Below are 17,657 nucleotides of genomic sequence, written 5' to 3'. Positions count from 1 at the left end.
TCCATGATCATGCATAATTGATTTTTGCAATAGGATTGCAATAGAATTGGTAGAATCGAAACAGGATCAGAGCATAATCGGAGCAGGATCGGAGGAAGTTTTGAGAGGTCATAACTTTTGACTTAGATTGAACCACATGACCTATAATATATCAAATCAAAACTCATTCAGAGATCTTTAATAAATTTCAAAGTTTATCTTTAACCACCCTATTTCAAATCCAAAAAATATCATTTAAATTTTTTTCAGATGTCCAGAAGATTTTATCTTTTTTTTTATTATCTTTTTTCATCTTATTAGGGTTTTAAATTATTTAAACATATATTCAATTATTTTTGAGTTAGTTTTTTTATCAATAATATTCTGTCATTTATTTTCTCCAAAATGATGAGTTTTTGGATGCATATTGTCTAGTATTGTGTGGCATCAACCAGTCTTTAGAAAATTATTTCCGGTGCTCATATTTGATCAAAGGGTTCAATAGTTTCTGTTATATACGTTAGGTGCTTTGTTGGTCTTTAAATTGAATTATCTTATAAACAAAGGAAATATTTTTGACATTTGAATGTGTTATTATTATTGTGTTAATAGAAATTTTAAATTCTTTCATTTTATGATATATAAATATAAATATTATTAATATACGAGAATGATAGTGAAATTACAAGTTAATTTAAATTTATACATGTAATAATGTAATCTGTAGTGTTGAGTATAAATGATTACATATATATACAAAATTAGTTATCTATTTATATGTAAATGAGTTTTTAAAGTATTTTTTAATTATTAATCATGTATGATAAGATTTTAAGGATTTTTGGTAAGATCATACGATTCTACGATCCGATCATGACCGATCCGATCCTGATCTTAAATCGATTCTGCGTACGATCATGGTTCTACAAACTATGGTCCAATATTTATATTGATGGGAGGTAATGACCTCCACCTGTGGAGGTCATTGTCTCCTACCAATTCATCTTTCCTAGTCTAGGAGTGGACCAGGAAAAGTGATCCCGAATAGGGGTGTAAATGAACTAAGTCGCTCATGAACTATTCGAAGTTCGATTCAATAAAAGCTCGTTTGAGCTCGTTTAATGAGGCTCGTTAAAATAAACAAATCAAGCTCAAGTTTCATAATATTCGGCTCGTTAGCTCGTAAACATATTTGTTAAGATTATAAATCAACTTTTAAATAAAAAATAATAATTTTGATATTGAATTTATAGATTTTATACTCTACTTATAAAACATATAAATAAATATATTAAATTTATTTATTAGAATAAAATTATAAATTTTAATAAGGATATTAGAATTTTTTCTAAATATATAATTTAATTTTTAATGAATATTTAATTTTATAATTTATATTAATTAAGTTTGTTTAGGTTCGATAAAAGTTCGAATAAACTTGTGAGCCATGAATATATTCGTTAAATAAAGTTTGAGGTCGACTCGATTATAAACTAATTAAAGTCAAATATTTAAGAATTTAATTTGGCTCGACTCGATTACACCCCTAATCTCGAGCTCAAATCCCGAGGATCCCATCCCAAAACATAGACTCTCTTTTAATTTTTTACCCAAAATATATTAACCCTCGCTACAAGCTCCGACCGACCCAACTAACCACAAAAATTGGTCCCGCAAACCCTAGCTCTACAGGGAGAGCCTGTAGAGCGCGACTCGGCTTCTTCCTTCCCGCAAACCCTAATTGTCGTCGGATTCGCCTGATCCGGAAACCCCTAATTGCCTTCGGATTCGCCTGACTTCTCTCACCTGTATACACGAGCTGCGATGTACGCTGATCAGATAGCATCGGGGCGGAAGAGATCCATCAAAGAGCGCCTGCATGGCGATGTAGGGGGAGATTTCAGCCACTCTAGCGCGGTTCCGGCTAAAAGGTATAATCTTGAAGACGTTATCTGTTTTTCTTCTTCTTTTCAGAACTACCAGCAGGCAGGCCTTTCTTGTTTTCCTTCTATTGGTGATGTATATATTCTGGTGAATACTTTGTTGCTGCATCTATCATTTGCAATATGATATTTTCTAGTCACTAGTTGAAAAAACAATTGTCAATTCCTGTTACTTCGCATCCCCTCCTTTTTTTTTTTTTTTGAAATGTTTCTAATTTGAATTACTAACAGTTGTCCTGATGATTGATATTATGATTTTGGCTGAGATTAATCTCGATAGTATATTGATTGTGGAAACCATTATAGAGTAGCTGAGATGGCGCGGATGACTACTTTGCAAACTTTGACTATAATTTGCCAATATGTGAACAATGTTTGTGCGCTTCTATCTGTTCTTTGGTGTAGTAGTGGATAAGATACAAAACACAGCATCAGGATAGCATGGTTTGACTTCAAATCACCTTTTTTTCGTTTTAATGATTCCCACAATGGGTTAATGTATTGACTATCTTCAATGGTTTTTAAATTTTTCTTCAACTTTTTCTATTATTACAGTGTGATGTGGCCAATTGACACTATGTGATCCCTAAATGAATATTCAATTATGGTGGTTGTTGTTTTAGGATAGGTTTTGTTTTATTTTATTTTGTTTCCTTGTGAGGTTGGTGCTGGATTTAATTTCTCTTTATAAAAACAGATCCTAGGTAGCACTAGTAGTCATTTGTAAAACAAATGGTCCAATTGGGTAATGGCACTTTAATTTTGATAGGTTTCTTTTAATTTCCATATAATTGAGTGGTATACCAACTTTTTTTAACCAGATATTTTCTTTTAATTGAATGGTTGCCAATTCAACGCACGCCAAACTTTTGATAAACTGAATGGTATATGAATTATCGATCCTTATCATTTATACATACTTGGTAACCAGGTAAATACTCACAGTTGCATACTAGTATGATCAGTATTAATGAAGCATGGCTTTTGTTTACATAGTTCATCTTGATTCCTGGCTAGATTGGTTAATGGGATTTTATCATGTTGGAATTAAGAAATACAGTTACAAACTCTAACTCAAGTTTGGCAAGCTTGGTTGAGACTAGCCAAAGTTGCAGTACTAATGAAAAATTGCATCTTTACTATTGAGGCTGAAACTGCATTACTAAGGCCTCTTATTGTGTGACTTGCCTACAATTCAGATTGTTTTGACACAGTTCAGATATATCTACCAACAGTGTTGTAAATGGCGATTGGCAATGGCGGGGCGGTCAATGACTGCCTACTACCTTGGCCCTCTAGGCGGTGCTTAGGCAATGTTTAGGCGGTTGAATTTTTTTACTATTTTTTATACATAATATTATAAATAATCATTAGTCTTTATAATATTTACTTTTAATAAAAATATATTAATTAAAAATTAAAAATTTAATCTAAATTTTAAAAATAAAAAAATAATTATATATATTAAATTAATGGGATAATTTTATTAGACTTTAATTAAGTAAATTTAAATTATTCTAATTATAGTTAGGAGTTAATTAAAAATTATTAACTTAAATTAATTTAATTAAACCCTAACTTACAACTTACCTGCATACCTTGTTTCGGCCGGGCAACGAGTTTGACGCATCACCGAGACCGTGCGATGAGTTTGGACGTGTCGCCGAGCCCAAGCGACATGTCCGAGCTTGTCACTAGGTCCAGGTGATGCGTCCGATCCCGTCGCTGGGTTGGGGCAACTCCTCCGGACCCATTTTAAAGCTCGAGCGACACGTCCGAGCTTGCATGATGCTTTTGGACGCGTCACCAAGCTCAGACGACACTTCCATGCTCGCACGACACGTCCAGACTCATCGCCGGGCCCAAGCGATGCGTCCGGATGTGTTGTGGTGGCGAAACGGTGGTAGCGATGGCTCTAGGTGCGGCAGAGCTACCGCCTAATGCACCGCCTCTGAGGCAGTGCAGTTGATGCCCGCCTTCCGCCTAGGTGACCACCTTGACCGCCATTTAGAACACCGTCCATCAATAATAATATTTTGCTGCGAGGTATATTTCAAATAATGAGTGGATTTGATTTTTATGACGATTGCTGATAGATATACTGAACTACTTGGTACACATGGATTAAAATGCAAGTCACATTCTGTTCGATATGGGTGGCATGAACCATTCTACTGAAGAACAAAGACAAATGATTCACCTTCCTCTCAACTCATCCCTGAACACGTCCAATGCTTATTTTCCATCTCATGTTGATTCATCTCCATCTCAAGCCACTTCTTCTCTTGAGTATGATTACTGTTTCCTCCATCTCCTCTAGGTAAGCTGCTGCTGCCTCTTTTTCTTCTTCTGGATTTCTTCCTCCTACCAAGGCTTCTTCTTCTTTTTGTTATTTTGTTCCTCCTACTCATTGCCACTGGCACCTATATATTTCAGCATTTCAACACTGCACCAAGTACTGATAATGTGGCTCAGTTTGATATTTTAATCCTTGCTTAGTTCTAGAAGTAAACATAACGGAAGTTATTTAATAATAGTTGGTAATAATTTGAGCCTGCTATTTTACAAAGTCCATTGTAGGTGTTGGTTATAGTGATTATGCACTCTTTGAGTATTATAGATTTTCAAAATCATATTATTCATTGATATTCTCTATGACAGCAGTTTCTTCTGTATATATGTTAATGTACTTCTTTTGATGTTATGGGCATAAGCTGCCCATAAGCTTCATTTATTTAAAATTCTTACAAGTTATTATCAAACTGGTTATTCCGGACATTGTGCAGGCAACGCCAAAGTGATGACAAATGGAAGCATGATCTTTATGATGAGGACAGGGAACATGAAACATTCAGTTAAAACTTTTATGACCTCCCTGTATTTGCAACACAGTTCCTTATTTTGTGTGTTAACGTTAACTTTTCAGTGATACATGCCACACTTTGTATCTCTAGAATCTGTTAATCCCAATGACCTCAGATGGAAGCTTCAGAACAGAGGTTCACAGCAAGCTTTCCAGAGTGGAAAAGTTTCTGCAGTCAGAGATCTTCGTGACAAGCTAACTGGTACAATGCACTCACAGCCATCAAATAGTGAACCTTCAAAGGCTAAGCGAATGTCTGAAATATCTGAAGCCATCAAGAAGAGTCTCCGAAATGATCCACCCATACCGGAAACCAAAAAAACTAATGCCCCAAAAAAGGCATCTCAGAGCAAGGTGCATCAATTTACATGCATTATTTGCATGGGTACTTTTATCAACGAAACTAATATTTGATGATGCATATTAAAGTAGTTAGTCATTTGTAATTTTATATCTTTTCATCTTGAATATGATTCTCTTGATAGTGAGTGTGAATATGCATACTTTTGCACATTGGTAAATTCTACTGCACTTTGACCTAGTTTTGGCGACAGAGTTGGCAAGTTACATACTATGAAGGTTGTTAAATTTGAGTGGCACGGTATTCATATATGCTTCATGAAGTATGTTGAGATAGTTTTCCAGTAGATTTAAGTAGCTAACTTCTACTACCCTGCATACTATGAGTAAATGTTTCTTCCTCTTATTTTTTTTGTTGCTAAACTTTGGTTTCATTTACATTAATCGTGTGTGAAATTTTTATGTCCTCAATTTGTTGCTGCTGCTATTGCACGATTCCTTTCCTAAACTTTCTTGCCATAAATTTGCAGTCTGTATTGTCGGTAGATGGTTTCCTGGACTCTTTAGGTCTAGGGAAATATTCAATAACATTCCAGGCAGAGGAGGTATGCTGTACCTTTTCATGATTTTACATCTTTATCTTGTATTTTCTTTTGTTTGTTAGACTTGAAAGAAATTTTATTTGTAGGTTGACATGACAGTTCTCAAGCATATGAATGATGAGGATCTTAGAGCTCTAGGAATTCCAATGGTACATGAAGCCTTCTAACTTCTCATCATGTTTGCTGTTACTTCCTCTCTTTTTTCCTCTAATTTGCACCCTTTTTTGTTACAAAATTCTTATGATCTGGATCTTATGGCTTTTTCATCATTTGTTATTCCTTTCAGTAATCCAAATAGAAAAACTTTTAGCAGATTAATTTCCAAATGTATATATATACACAAACTGTATAAATTGGATATGTTCTGTAGTTTGGCTAAAATCAGTGCCATGAGTAATTTTAAAGGTTTATAAATGGTGTAATCTTGATGAGATGTGAAATTCTATTTTTTTTCCCTTACCTTTCCTCTGTTTAGTAAAACAGAGAGAGGACCTTATTGTTCAGAAATAATCTACATCTTGTTATCATATTTTCAGTAATCTTTTTATCCTTCGCTATTCCTTCCTTCCAATTAATTGCCTGATTACAATGTATTTAGTGTTTGGAATCGATGTTTCGTTTGTGATATCTGCAGCCTCAAGCTACATACCCATCACCTAAGTTGTTTTGGTTTATTTGGGTGGTTTCAGGGTCCAAGAAAAAAGATCCTATTGTCGTTGGAATCAAGAGCCTAAGGGAAGGTGCGCGATCTTGTAAGCTAAGGCTCCGATAGTTTCTCATTTCCTACTGAATGACGTGATGCACTATGCTCGGTTTGTTATCATCGTGTCCTGTTTTCCCCATTGTACATGCAACTATGCACCTTGTAGCGATATCCTGTTTGGTAGCTTCTTCCAACTGAAAATGTACGCTATGGTAGGCTCGTGCTAGTCATTTTTCCTTCTGCTTGTTGCGTTTCTTGTAAACTGAAATTTTTATATAGCATAGTTGATTGTGCTTCCAGCGTTCAGTTCCCTTTTGCTGCTAGCTTAATGCTAGACATTGCATTTTCATGATGCCATTTCGAACAGGGGACTGCAAGTCGATAACACAGTTTTTTGGTTAATTGGTGACCTTAATTGGTGTGTGACGGCCTCGTGCATTGACTACTCATAATCATACCACACACACCTTAATCTCATTAACCATGCTAACCTTCTGCTTCAAGGTGGTCATGGACGAAGTCTTCCATCAACAGCGTACCAACGACTTTGGCCTTCCGGCTTCTGGGTTCAATGGCTACTTCTCTACTGAGTTATCTCCGGTGCCATCAGTGGAAGAAATTGACTTGGCCACTAATGGTGTTACCTTCATCCTCTCTACTGAGTTCTCTCCGGTGCCATCAGTGGAAGAAATTGACTTGGCCACTAATGGTGTTACCTTCATCCTCTCTACTGAGTTCTCTCCGGTGCCATCAGTGGAAGAATTAGACTTGGCCACTAGCAGCGTTCCAGGCCTTTCGCCAAAAGCTTGGAGCTCAATGTTAAGTGGCTTGAAGCCCACGCCTGGTCCAAGGAATGGGGAGAAGGCTCGGAGGAAGACAACTGCAACTCTTGAAGAAGAACAAGACTATAAATATAGATCTGGCCATAACGAAAAAGACGGAACAAAAAAAGAAAAGAAAGAACAGATCTGGGGCAGGTCATCATAGAATACAGATAAAAATATGTAAAAATAGAATAGCTATAAATGATAGTTAACAGAGGAACAAAACTATAACACGATCAAATTGGATCCCTAGAAAACGTAAAATATGGAAATCAACCATGCTTATAATAAGCAAATGACACTATGACAGAGAACATCCGGTCATGCTAATAAAGCCGGTGCTATCTTCTAGCAGAAACACTGGATAGGATGAGAGTCTTTAACACTTGATGGAGGCTTATCCTCGCAATAAAACTGCAAAAAGGATACAACGCATCCATGCGAAGAACACTTCAATGACCAGAACAATCATCAGTTTGCATTGAGGTCATGTTATTTGTTGGAAGGCAATTCTTGGTTCTCAGAGCTAGAGAACTCTGGATCTTCAATCGGTAGATGTAGACAGTTTGCATCTGTCTCAACTGGGCTTGAACGTTGTCTCTCATCGCAGTCAGGTCTGGTGGAAATGAGGGATTCTTCAACTCCATTTGGCGTGTGGTTGTCGGAAATCGGAGGTGGATTTACATCAAGGAAGAGGCATACCGCGGCACAGTCATCGATTCTAGAAGTAGGGTATTTAACTTTCCAGGCCTTCACAGCTGACTCGACGAGGAGATGAGCTGCAGATGACCTATCTGGAGCTGATGCTACAATGTCTACCACTTGTTGGTTGGACAGGACATCCCACACCTGCAAGATCAGCCAGGTTCAGGTATGTAACTCCCAAATGCCCACAATATGCCTTTTACCGTGTGCTTTCGAAGTGGCAAAACAAACATCTAACTCGTTAAAGCTAAAAGGAAACGTACTGTCTGAAATGAGAATAAGAATCAGATAATTAACAGATCCATGCTCACTCACCCCATCAGTAGCCAAGACAACGAACTCATCCCTTTCTGTGATGTGCCTGTATGATATCTCTGGAACAGAACTCAAACCATAATCCTTTAGAATAAAATCCCCCAGCGCTCGGGCCATTGCCAAGCCTGGCATGTCCTTGTCTGGTAGCCAAACTCTAGTCACATCAGGCTCCTCCCTTAAAGCAAAAACTCTGCCCCTGCACTTTCTTATTCTTTCTGCCTCGCCTGTCAAAGAAACACATGATATTATATTTGAAGAGTAATTAAATGTTGCATTTAGAAAATTGAAGAAGAAACAACCTGATTATATGATAAAAAAAAATGTACGGGAAATTAGCAGAAGCATGAAATTAGCAAAAAGAAGAAAAGAAAGAAAGAAAATACTACATTTAGGAAGTACTATAACCTACTGCATTTTCTGGTCTTCCACAAATTACATGAAAACTAGTTTACAAGCAGGTTCCCTTGATTTTAAAGAATAGGTGAGCTCATATCAAATAGAAAATAATCACAAGCTCAGATACTTTAACATTATGAACAAATCCACAGTCAGGGTACATTGCTGGTTTTGTATTCACATTGAAGAACTTCCTTTATCAGTTAGAACTTGGTGTCTCTGCAAACAACCTGCTACTTCAATAACATGTTTGATATAAGAAACGATAAATAAATTGAAACAGAAAAAAATACAATCTTCTTCTGTTTGTATCCTAAAATCAAACTTGATATAATCTCAACTTGTTCATTGTGCCTATTCAGCTCTGAACATCATTGTTGGTTTTCCATCCTCTACCAATTTGCTTATTACAAACTTTCCAAGACCTTGCCAGATTTCACTACTACCTTTTGGTGGTGAAACATATGCAGACACAGATGAGAGATTTGATCCATAAACTTGGGCCAAACCACCGGGCCAAAATACTAAGTTCGAGTTAATGTAACTCACTAATCTAAAGTTATGAAGTCCCTAAATAAGCCCACAACTAATTGTGTAAGACTAAGATACCACAATCTCTCCTACTTAAGATTTTACATTCATATCAAGACTAAAAATTTCATAATCTAGAATTCTCCCTAAGTGGAGGCATGTGAGGCACAATGGAGGCTCCAACAACGCGTGCAACCCTTTTGAATATGATGTCACACTTAAAGACGTCATATAAATATTAAATACTTCTGAGGAAATAGAGAAAATGGGCACATATTATTTCTTCTCTAGAAACCTATCTTTCATCATCCAAGTCCTCCATACTTAGTTTGAAAGCTAAAATTATGGCAAGGACGTAAACAAACAACAATTATTTCACATAACAATCTAGATGCCCTGAGAAATTTTGCTGTTCACACAACATCTACACCCAAAATAAGTGTGCACCATGATATTAATAGGGGACATCTAGGCAACTATCAAGAAGTCTCAGCAGAATGCTACCAGTATTAATTACACCTTCAAGGAAATCAGAAAAATGGAACCATTTGTTCTAAACAACATAATATATATAGAACATTCAAATTATAAGTTAGTGGGAACTACAAGCAAACAACTATTTTGTTCTGTTTAACTGGATAAATAGTTGGCATTCATGTATATGCTTTCTATGTAAAGGAGATAGAAAGGATTAGAAGGAAAGGGCAAGCAAATGATCTGTCAAAATACTAAGCAAACCTGGAAACTAGAAATTAAGGGGGAGGTAGTATCTTAGTATGAATTTCATGAAAATCAAAACATCATCTGCTACTTCATGTCACTATGAAGAAAGGTCAGGTATATTTGCTAACTGTTTGCACATTTAAGATTGTAAATAAAATTCATGTGTTTGTGTATGCAAATGGTAAAATACAATTACTATACATTAAGTATGCATCTGTCATGACATCCAGAAACAAAATTATATTTTATATTTATCTAACTTCATTTAGTAAAAAGGTACCTGGAAGATTTGGTTTAAGGTCCACAGTCAATTGAATTGCAATCAATGAGTTATTTTGATCCCGAGTTCCAAGCACCGCTCTTGAGTCTCCAACATTTCCAATAACAAGTTCATCACCCTGCAAACAAGACAACAAATTATATCAGTCAATCCAGACAGTTATTTATCATGGTTTCTCAAAATAACCGTAATTAGGCTTTTGTTTCATAAAATTGAGGAAATGTCATGGCACTCTGGCAAAGTTTCTCTTTAGCAACTAATATGAAAATAACATCTTTTTTTAGTGATAATACTGTATATCAACAGACCCTTTATTGTTAGGAGAGTAATAAACTCAGTTTGAAAATTTGTTTCAAAAGACATTAAAAATGTAAGATGCTAAAGGGTTAAGCCAAACCTGTTTAATCAAAGTAACTGCAGTTGTCCCACTGTAGGAGCAGTCTATATCGTTATACTGTCTCAGTTCTCTATCCACAAACCTAAAAGCCTTTAGCAAAGGAATTTCAAGTCTCCTCAGCATCTGGGAGCACTCTCCATTCTCTTCAAAATCTATAGAATCCTTGAGCTCCTCATGGAGGGATAAAGTTGAACTTGCCTCTGGATTGATGTTTCCAGAATTATTTATAGATCCTTCCAAACTGGAAGTCAGCTTTAAAGGGAGTATATCTCTTACTCTCTTAGCCACCATATGGCCATATGGCCCGTGACCATCAAATACTCCACAAAGTATGGTGTCATTCATTGACCCAAAATTCTGAAGATGGCAGACAAAGTTCTAGTTAGTAATTCATGTAATTGGCTGTATAGCGAAAATATATCAATTACAAATTGTCAGTTATAAGAGTGGAAAAAAAAATAATTCAAATGAGAAATATGCACAAATAAGAAAATTAGAAAGGATGAGGGAAAATTGCAAAGGATTTCCATCTCAAAAGAGAGAAAGCGAGAAATTTAGTGAAAGAAATCAGTCATAGCCGCTGACTTAGAGGATGTATGGATTTATTTACAAAGTGCAAGATCAGAGAAATCATGTGAAGAGAGACAAACAACATGAGATTCATCTTTTTGTATCTTATTGAACTTCTGAAATTTGTCCCATAGCATCCAATTTGAACATCTATGATGGTTTCCAAGAGTAGGTGACCGACATGAAGACTAAAAGTGTAGGAGAATTCTAGTACCAGAGGTAAATATCGATGGCAATTAAAGAAGCATATTGAGTATTGCAAATTGAATGTCAAGCTACTAAAAAAGATGCATCTACATATGAAGGGGATAAAAACTCTAAATTCATACAATAATCTGAAAATGTTGCAAACAAGCATCGAGCATGGAGGAGAATCTTAGGCAAACAAAGATGGAATTCTTGCGCATTCGAACCTCCCAAACGAGCATGGCATCTTGGTTGATTCCCTTCCTCCCTTGCTGGGTGAAAAGCGAAGCGACCTCACTGGCCCCGTTCAAGAACATCCTCCCAGAGATCCCATGGAGCTGCTCCTCCCTCCTGGAGGAGCCCCGCTTCCTCCTCCTCGCCCCCTTCAGGGGCTTCTTTTCCTGCGACGAAGAAACACCAGAGGAGGCGCTGCTCCTATCATCCGACGACAGGAAGGAATCCAGCCAGAGCGCCCTGACGACGCCCAGCAAGCACTCCAGCCCAGCCGCGCAGCCGAACCCACCGCTCCCGGCCCTCGCCGACGGATCCGCGGAGGTTTCCCCCGATCCGCCGCTTCGCTCACTCCCGAGCGAATCCTTCCTCGAGTGGATCACAAACATCGAGGCTCAATCCATTCAAAGCGAGAAGGATCGCAATGAACGAAGCGCAGAGAGAATCCAGTCCTCCTTCTCGTGATCCCAGGGATCGAAGGAGGAGGGATGAATAATGGAGCCGAATCCAGTCGAGCGCACGAAAAACAGGCGAGGGAAAGTATGGGGAAAAGGAAAAGGCCACGCTGCCGGAGTTTGGTCTCTCCTCTTAAGTCTGACCTAGTAGGGCTGCCGTTGGCGTGATGCTTACGCTTCGACCTATTGCTGTCGATGGGCGAAATCGGCAGTGCCCAAGACTGAACGTATTATTTTTTATATATATATAATCCATTATCTTATCGATTTAGTCTCATAAAATTTTTTTTCATAATTTCTAAAAAAAAATCCATATATAAAATAGTCGAGTTAATTGTTACATGACATATTTATAAAATTGGATAATAATTGAATACCAATAAACATTGAGAAATTATCCATTCACTAACTTTTCTTAATTCACTTCCTCTGGAACAATAGTGACTCCTTATGAGTGCATTCTATTTCTTAGCGATTTCAATTATAACAAACGGTGTTATGCTCGTCCTAATCGCTTTTCACCGTCTGTTATTAAATTATGGGAAGAAAATTAATCACGTGACTGGGGAGTGGAACCACTGACATTCTTTAATGTTTCGAACAATCAACTGTTACTAATTAATTGGATGGCATGGGTGGTGAAAGATGATTAAACAAACGGTAAATGATAGACAGGTTGTTTTTTAAAAAATAAAAAATACAATTTATTAAAGGTCGTAAAATAGAAGCTAGAAAATTGTAAAATGTAATAGATTTAGTGATTAAACTATAATAAAAAATAATTTAAATATTATTGTATTGGAGAAATATTAATGAAGGAATTTGAATTTTGTAATAATTAGGGCGAAGGAGAAATTTCCCTGATTGCATTTTTTTTAATAAAACGGAATCTCCTTTTAAGGTTTTACCGTAGAGCTTTTCTAATAATGAAACTTTGAAAACTCAGAAAGTACGACGAAAAATATAGAAAAACAAATGTAAACAAACCGACCATCCACCAGACTCTCCTTTTTTAGTCAATGACAGAAGCCAGAGCGGGCCCTCCATTTATCATACAGATTCCAAAATTGCATTCAATATTACATTTTTTTGATTCTGATTTTATTTTTTTTCTATTTCTCAGCGATTTTTGAAATATTTTTTTCTACATTTTTTTGTTTAAAAACGGCAGCAAATATTTTACTTATTTTTTGTAAAATAATAAATTTCATTCTACAGTCAAAATTTTTAGTTTCAAACTCCATTTTTTTCCCCAACACTTTATAATATTTTTGTAATAACTTATTTCTTAAAATTTTGAAATACGATAATACATATACTGTTATATTTCTCAAATTCCCAGAAATATATAAATATTACCATATTTAATATGACAAATGAAATAATTGATATTTACAAAAAGTAAAACCATTTACATGAAACAAAATAATATAATATTAAATTTAAATAAATATACAATATGTTTTAAAAAATTAACTACCATTATCTCTTTTTATTTATTTTTTAAAGTTTTAATAAAAAAAATTATAGTAATTTTAGGTACTGCACTTTTTTTAAAAAAAAACTTTTTGAGTCGGACGCCAAAATTTGTCCCTCTATAGTGTGTAATGTATCTCGGAAAGAACGAAGATGCCCTCGCCAACAAATGAAGCAACCTGCAAAAACAAATCAAAGAACGAATCAGTACTCAATTAATCAACACGACATAAATAAATTAAAAAGGCAATTACTTTCGTCTTTTTAAAGGAAAGATGCAGTCCTAGAAAGTACTGACGACGTCAACAAACGGAGGTAACGGCTCAACCAAAATGCAATAAAAGTAAAGGAAATGGGCTGACACGGAGACGGAACCCTAACCCATGAACAAACAAAAGAATGGGCAGATGAAGGACAGGAACACAAAGAGGGCAACAGGCGAAGTTAATTGATCGGAGAAGTTTGGTTTTTAGTGGGTTTCTGTGTGTTTTTAAAATTTTAATTGTATTGTACTGAAAGCATACGAGATTGCTACATCGATCGATGGTCCTCGGTCTACAAGCAAATCAGTTTTGTTTGGTCCATTGATTTACCTCAGCTTCTTTTACAGCCAACTCTGGCCATGGCAGCGGTGCCGGCGATGGTATTATTACGGTCAGCGGTTGCCGTGGTGCACCAGGTGGTAGTTCGACGGCCGGGCAGCCACAGGATGGCCATGGAGGTGGTGGTGCCCGTGGTATCGAACCACCCGGCCAGTGTGCCTCGCCGGGGAGGCGATCTGGCGTGCGAAGGGCAGGGCAGCAAAGATCGGACGAGTAGGGCTCCCTGCCTGGCCGATGCTACTCTTGCTGCCAGGCTTGGCCGCAGTGGCAGGGAAAAAGAAAGTACGGACCTTCTCGCTGCCAGCGGCATCGTACTCCGCCACCACGTTGGTGAGATCCTCGTCAGACTTGACCGAGACGAGGGCGTCGAGATCCAAAGTCGGAAGTTGGCACCGAACGCTCACAGGGCCACCCCACCCACACATCTCGCTCAACTTCTCCTGCAGTTCTGTTCACCAAACCAAATTAACACCCACCGATCTCACAGCTTGGACGAAACCTAATCCCATGGCTGAAAAAAAAAGGGAAGAAAAAAGAACCTGAGAAGGGGAGGGATCGTTGTACAGAGAGCACACGAGTGTCGCCGCCGACGTAACGGAGCTTGCCGTCGGGGTAACGGGGGAGGATCTTGCCGCCATAGCTGCAGAGGAACTTGACGGTAGCGGAGACGGCGGAGGAGGGCTTGGATGCGTCGTCGAAGGAGCCAGAGGAGGTGCAGGAGGAAGAGGAGGAAGCGCTCACCATCGCCCTTGAAGGTGAGCAAGCTGCTTCCTTCAAGCCTAGAATTGGAGATCCTATGGCAACCATTTATAGGGGAAGGGGAAGGGGAAGAGGAAGCACGACACGCAATGGTATTAACAATTAGACCCCTCTCTCTCGCGTGATTTTGCTTTTTTAATTTTGTAAAACATTAGGTAAAAATAAGTAGTGCGCCTCAATTTTTTAAAATATCAAAAACCACCTCATCTTTTATTTTAAAAATATTTAAATTTTAGTAATAATATGGGCATAGATTAAAAAAGGCACCTAATATTTAAATTTTAGTTTTAGTTTCTTTATCGTTTTAACATAGCCAATGAATATAGACTTGAGCAAGGTAAGTCAGTCAAAGAGAGAAATGTGGAGTATATTCCAATCTCTCACGGTACATTACGTTGAAAGTCAAAAGCCCGACTAATGAAATTAAAGCAATTAAGCACCGCCATGCGTTGGAGAATCCAAAATTCCAAAGTCCATGGCCTCTTGCAGCTCTACCTCCCCTCCAAAGTCCAATCTGGGAGAATCTCTCCCCACTTCTTCCGCGTCATCTCTTCCCGTTCGCATCCAACAAAACGGTGCGGTGTCCGCTTGCTTCGATCCTGACGGCTAAAATCATGCCCTTCTGAAAAAACATGAGCATAATTTTCCGCAGCCCTGTGGTTTTATTAAGGTGGAGAGCGAAAGGATATCCTTTGTCTATCTCCGCATCATCCTTTATAATGAAAAAAAAAAAAGGTTCTTTAGGATGATCTTATGTAATCTAGATAGAAAGAGATAAATCATGAGAATTTATTGAAATTTAGAAACAGGAGATAATCTAAAATAATATTTAGATCCAAAATCGAACTATGTCTTGCTAATGAGAAATCCTGTCTGAACACAAACTGATCATCGATATCCTCCTCTAGCAACGTACTGGGAATAACAATCTTTGGAATCCGTCCAAAGCCACTGCGCTGCGCTGCATTGCACTGAAGCGTGAGTGGTGTTTGCTTTCTCATGCTCGACGTGTTGTGTCTGCCTGCTCCACGTGTTGTGTCTCTGCCTACGTAATAAAATGGATAAGTCGTGTATGCTTTTATCGTTTGAGGGGCGGTGGATTCGGACCACTCGATGGTACTATTGCTGAGTATACATCTGACTGCGTGCGGGATTTCTGCTGGGTAATCGTCTCCATCTTCTACGAGAGAAATGATGCGAAAGTGGAAATGACTGGGCACCAACTAGTGATCTCCTAGCCGATGTTATTGTACAATGTCACATAAATGTAGCATAAAGTTAAATAAATAAATTGCCCGGAGTACGCTGAGAAATTTTTTTTTTTATTTTGCAGACCTTTAAAAATTGAATCGCAGTTTAGGATGAATTTTTAATTAATGAATGATTTATCTAAGAATATCTATTGTGTTTTTTTTAAACTTATCTTGATGGTCGATCACCTTTAAATTAATAGGCGTAACTAAATATCTAATCTCTCTACTATTATATAAAAAAAGCTCCATATGATTTTATTTATGATGATAAGTGATCCTGTCCGAAAGCTGAGTCGGACGGAGGCTGGTCGCGACGGCCTGATTGTTGACGGAAAGTTGTGGGCGATTCGGCTCCCACAGGCGGCTGACGGTGCTGCAAGATCCTGCACACACTCAGACGATCACCCCTTCGCGTTAGAGACCAGAACCCAGGGAAAAAGTCCCCGGATCAGGCCCTCCGACGCTCCAGTCAGGTCCTTTCTCCCCAGAAAAAAGCAGAGAGACTGAAAATGAAAAGTTTCCAGAAAAAGTGACCAGAGAGCGCGTACCCGCGTACGAGGAAATCCTCTTCTTTTATGCACCCGCCTCGCTTCTAGAACCTGCAACCTTGTCAGAAAACGTTAGACGCTGGGCTTTGTCGTGTAGTCCTGGACACCTGTCATGCTGCTATTGGTTGTGAAAGCATCTTCTTGTTTAGGAACCTCCGCCTTTACACCTGGGTTTTGTCTTGTAGTGAAGGACACCTGTCAGACTACTATTAGTCATGAGAGCGTCTTTTCCTTTAGAAACCTCCGCCTTCGCACATCTCACTGGTATGTAATGATTACCCTTGACGGACAATTGTGATCCTTCAACTCCTGCACAGCTTGACTCATCCTATTTATCGCGGTCGGCATCTACCTCACACCCCTCGACCAGATCTCGCCTCTATGCGTTACTTGTTAGTCGGGCTAACCCTGAACAACCCTGTCGATCACGGTCTGTATTCTGTACCCTGTATTTGCTGGCCCTCGACTGTAAGCCCGTAGATCGGGCTGTCTTTACACAGCCCTGTCGCCTTCGACCTATGAGTTATGACTTGCACTTCCGGCTCTTCGAGTCGCAGACCCTCAGACCGAGCCGTTTCTACACAGCCCTGCCGCTTCCGACCTATGAGTTATGACTTGCACTTCCGGCTCTTCGAGTCGCAGACCTGCAGACCGAGCCGTTTCTACACAGCCCTGCCGCTTCCGACCTATGAGTTATGACTTGCACTTCCGGATCTTCGAGTCGCAGACCTGCAGACCGAGCCGTCTCTACACAGCCCTGCTGCTTCCGACCTTTGATTTATGGCTTGTACTTCCGGGCCTTCGAGTCGCAGACCGAGCCGTCTCTACACAGCCTTGTCGCTTTCGACCTTTGATTGTTTCCTGTCCCTCGATCATAGGCCTGCAGCTCGAGCTGCCTCTACCCAGCTCTGCCGATCCCGACCTGTACCCCATGTTCCGCCTGCCGGCTTCCTTTGTTTTCCCACGGCCTCGCCTGCTTGAACAACAAGTCTGCCTGACCTCTGCCTATTCCATAG

General features: G+C 38.5%; 3 protein-coding genes across 4 annotated transcripts; 1 reads left to right on the top strand and 2 right to left on the bottom strand.

Moving 5' to 3' along the window:
- Positions 1–1,617: 1,617 nt before the first annotated feature.
- On the top strand, positions 1,618–6,689 carry LOC122041687 (SEC23-interacting protein-like). Its single transcript, XM_042601456.1, has 6 exons — positions 1,618–1,910; positions 4,709–4,776; positions 4,877–5,139; positions 5,616–5,690; positions 5,774–5,836; positions 6,377–6,689. The coding sequence occupies exons 1-6, from the start codon at positions 1,804–1,806 to the stop codon at positions 6,419–6,421; spliced, it is 621 nt and encodes a 206-aa protein (XP_042457390.1). The 5' UTR covers positions 1,618–1,803; the 3' UTR covers positions 6,422–6,689.
- A 684-nt stretch (positions 6,690–7,373) lies between these two features.
- LOC122041685 (probable protein phosphatase 2C 33) lies at positions 7,374–12,680 on the bottom strand. The gene is made up of 5 exons (XM_042601454.1): positions 11,545–12,680; positions 10,562–10,918; positions 10,165–10,282; positions 8,235–8,458; positions 7,374–8,063 (listed from the first exon to the last, which is right to left on the bottom strand). Exons 1-5 carry the CDS (start codon positions 11,935–11,937, stop codon positions 7,707–7,709), a joined length of 1,449 nt encoding a protein of 482 aa, XP_042457388.1. The 5' UTR covers positions 11,938–12,680; the 3' UTR covers positions 7,374–7,706.
- A 144-nt stretch (positions 12,681–12,824) lies between these two features.
- Positions 12,825–14,918, bottom strand: LOC122041686. 2 transcript variants are annotated; one of them, XR_006129038.1, is made up of 3 exons: positions 14,621–14,918; positions 14,073–14,529; positions 12,825–13,658 (listed from the first exon to the last, which is right to left on the bottom strand). XR_006129038.1 is itself a non-coding variant. In XM_042601455.1 (2 exons), the coding sequence occupies exons 1-2, from the start codon at positions 14,886–14,888 to the stop codon at positions 14,135–14,137; spliced, it is 663 nt and encodes a 220-aa protein (XP_042457389.1). In that variant the 5' UTR covers positions 14,889–14,918; the 3' UTR covers positions 12,825–14,134. The 2 variants fall into 2 exon arrangements, 1 of the variants encoding a protein (XP_042457389.1); XM_042601455.1 differs by having other exon boundaries at positions 12,825–14,529.
- Between the last annotated feature and the right edge of the window lie 2,739 nt (positions 14,919–17,657).

This window comes from Zingiber officinale, chromosome 2A, assembly GCF_018446385.1.
Source record: "Zingiber officinale cultivar Zhangliang chromosome 2A, Zo_v1.1, whole genome shotgun sequence".
NCBI classification, from domain to species: domain Eukaryota; kingdom Viridiplantae; phylum Streptophyta; class Magnoliopsida; order Zingiberales; family Zingiberaceae; genus Zingiber; species Zingiber officinale.
The sequence above is the reverse complement of the archived record's forward strand: the minus strand, read 5'-3'. Positions and strand labels throughout refer to the sequence as shown.

Excerpts from the sequence above, each read along its gene's own strand:
- LOC122041687 (XM_042601456.1), top strand. The coding sequence starts at position 1,804 with ATGTACGCTGATCAGATAGCATCGGGGCGGAAGAGATCCATCAAAGAG. Across the intron at positions 5,140-5,615 it reads AAAAGGCATCTCAGAGCAAG|TCTGTATTGTCGGTAGATGG; the intron begins GTGCATCAATTT and ends ATAAATTTGCAG. Across the intron at positions 5,691-5,773 it reads TAACATTCCAGGCAGAGGAG|GTTGACATGACAGTTCTCAA; the intron begins GTATGCTGTACC and ends TTTTATTTGTAG.
- LOC122041685 (XM_042601454.1), bottom strand. The coding sequence starts at position 11,937 with ATGTTTGTGATCCACTCGAGGAAGGATTCGCTCGGGAGTGAGCGAAGC. Across the intron at positions 8,459-10,164 it reads CCTTAAACCAAATCTTCCAG|GCGAGGCAGAAAGAATAAGA; the intron begins GTACCTTTTTAC and ends TTTCTTTGACAG. Across the intron at positions 8,064-8,234 it reads TTGTCTTGGCTACTGATGGG|GTGTGGGATGTCCTGTCCAA; the intron begins GTGAGTGAGCAT and ends CTGATCTTGCAG.
- LOC122041686 (XM_042601455.1), bottom strand. The coding sequence starts at position 14,888 with ATGGTTGCCATAGGATCTCCAATTCTAGGCTTGAAGGAAGCAGCTTGC. Across the intron at positions 14,530-14,620 it reads ACGATCCCTCCCCTTCTCAG|AACTGCAGGAGAAGTTGAGC; the intron begins GTTCTTTTTTCT and ends TTTGGTGAACAG.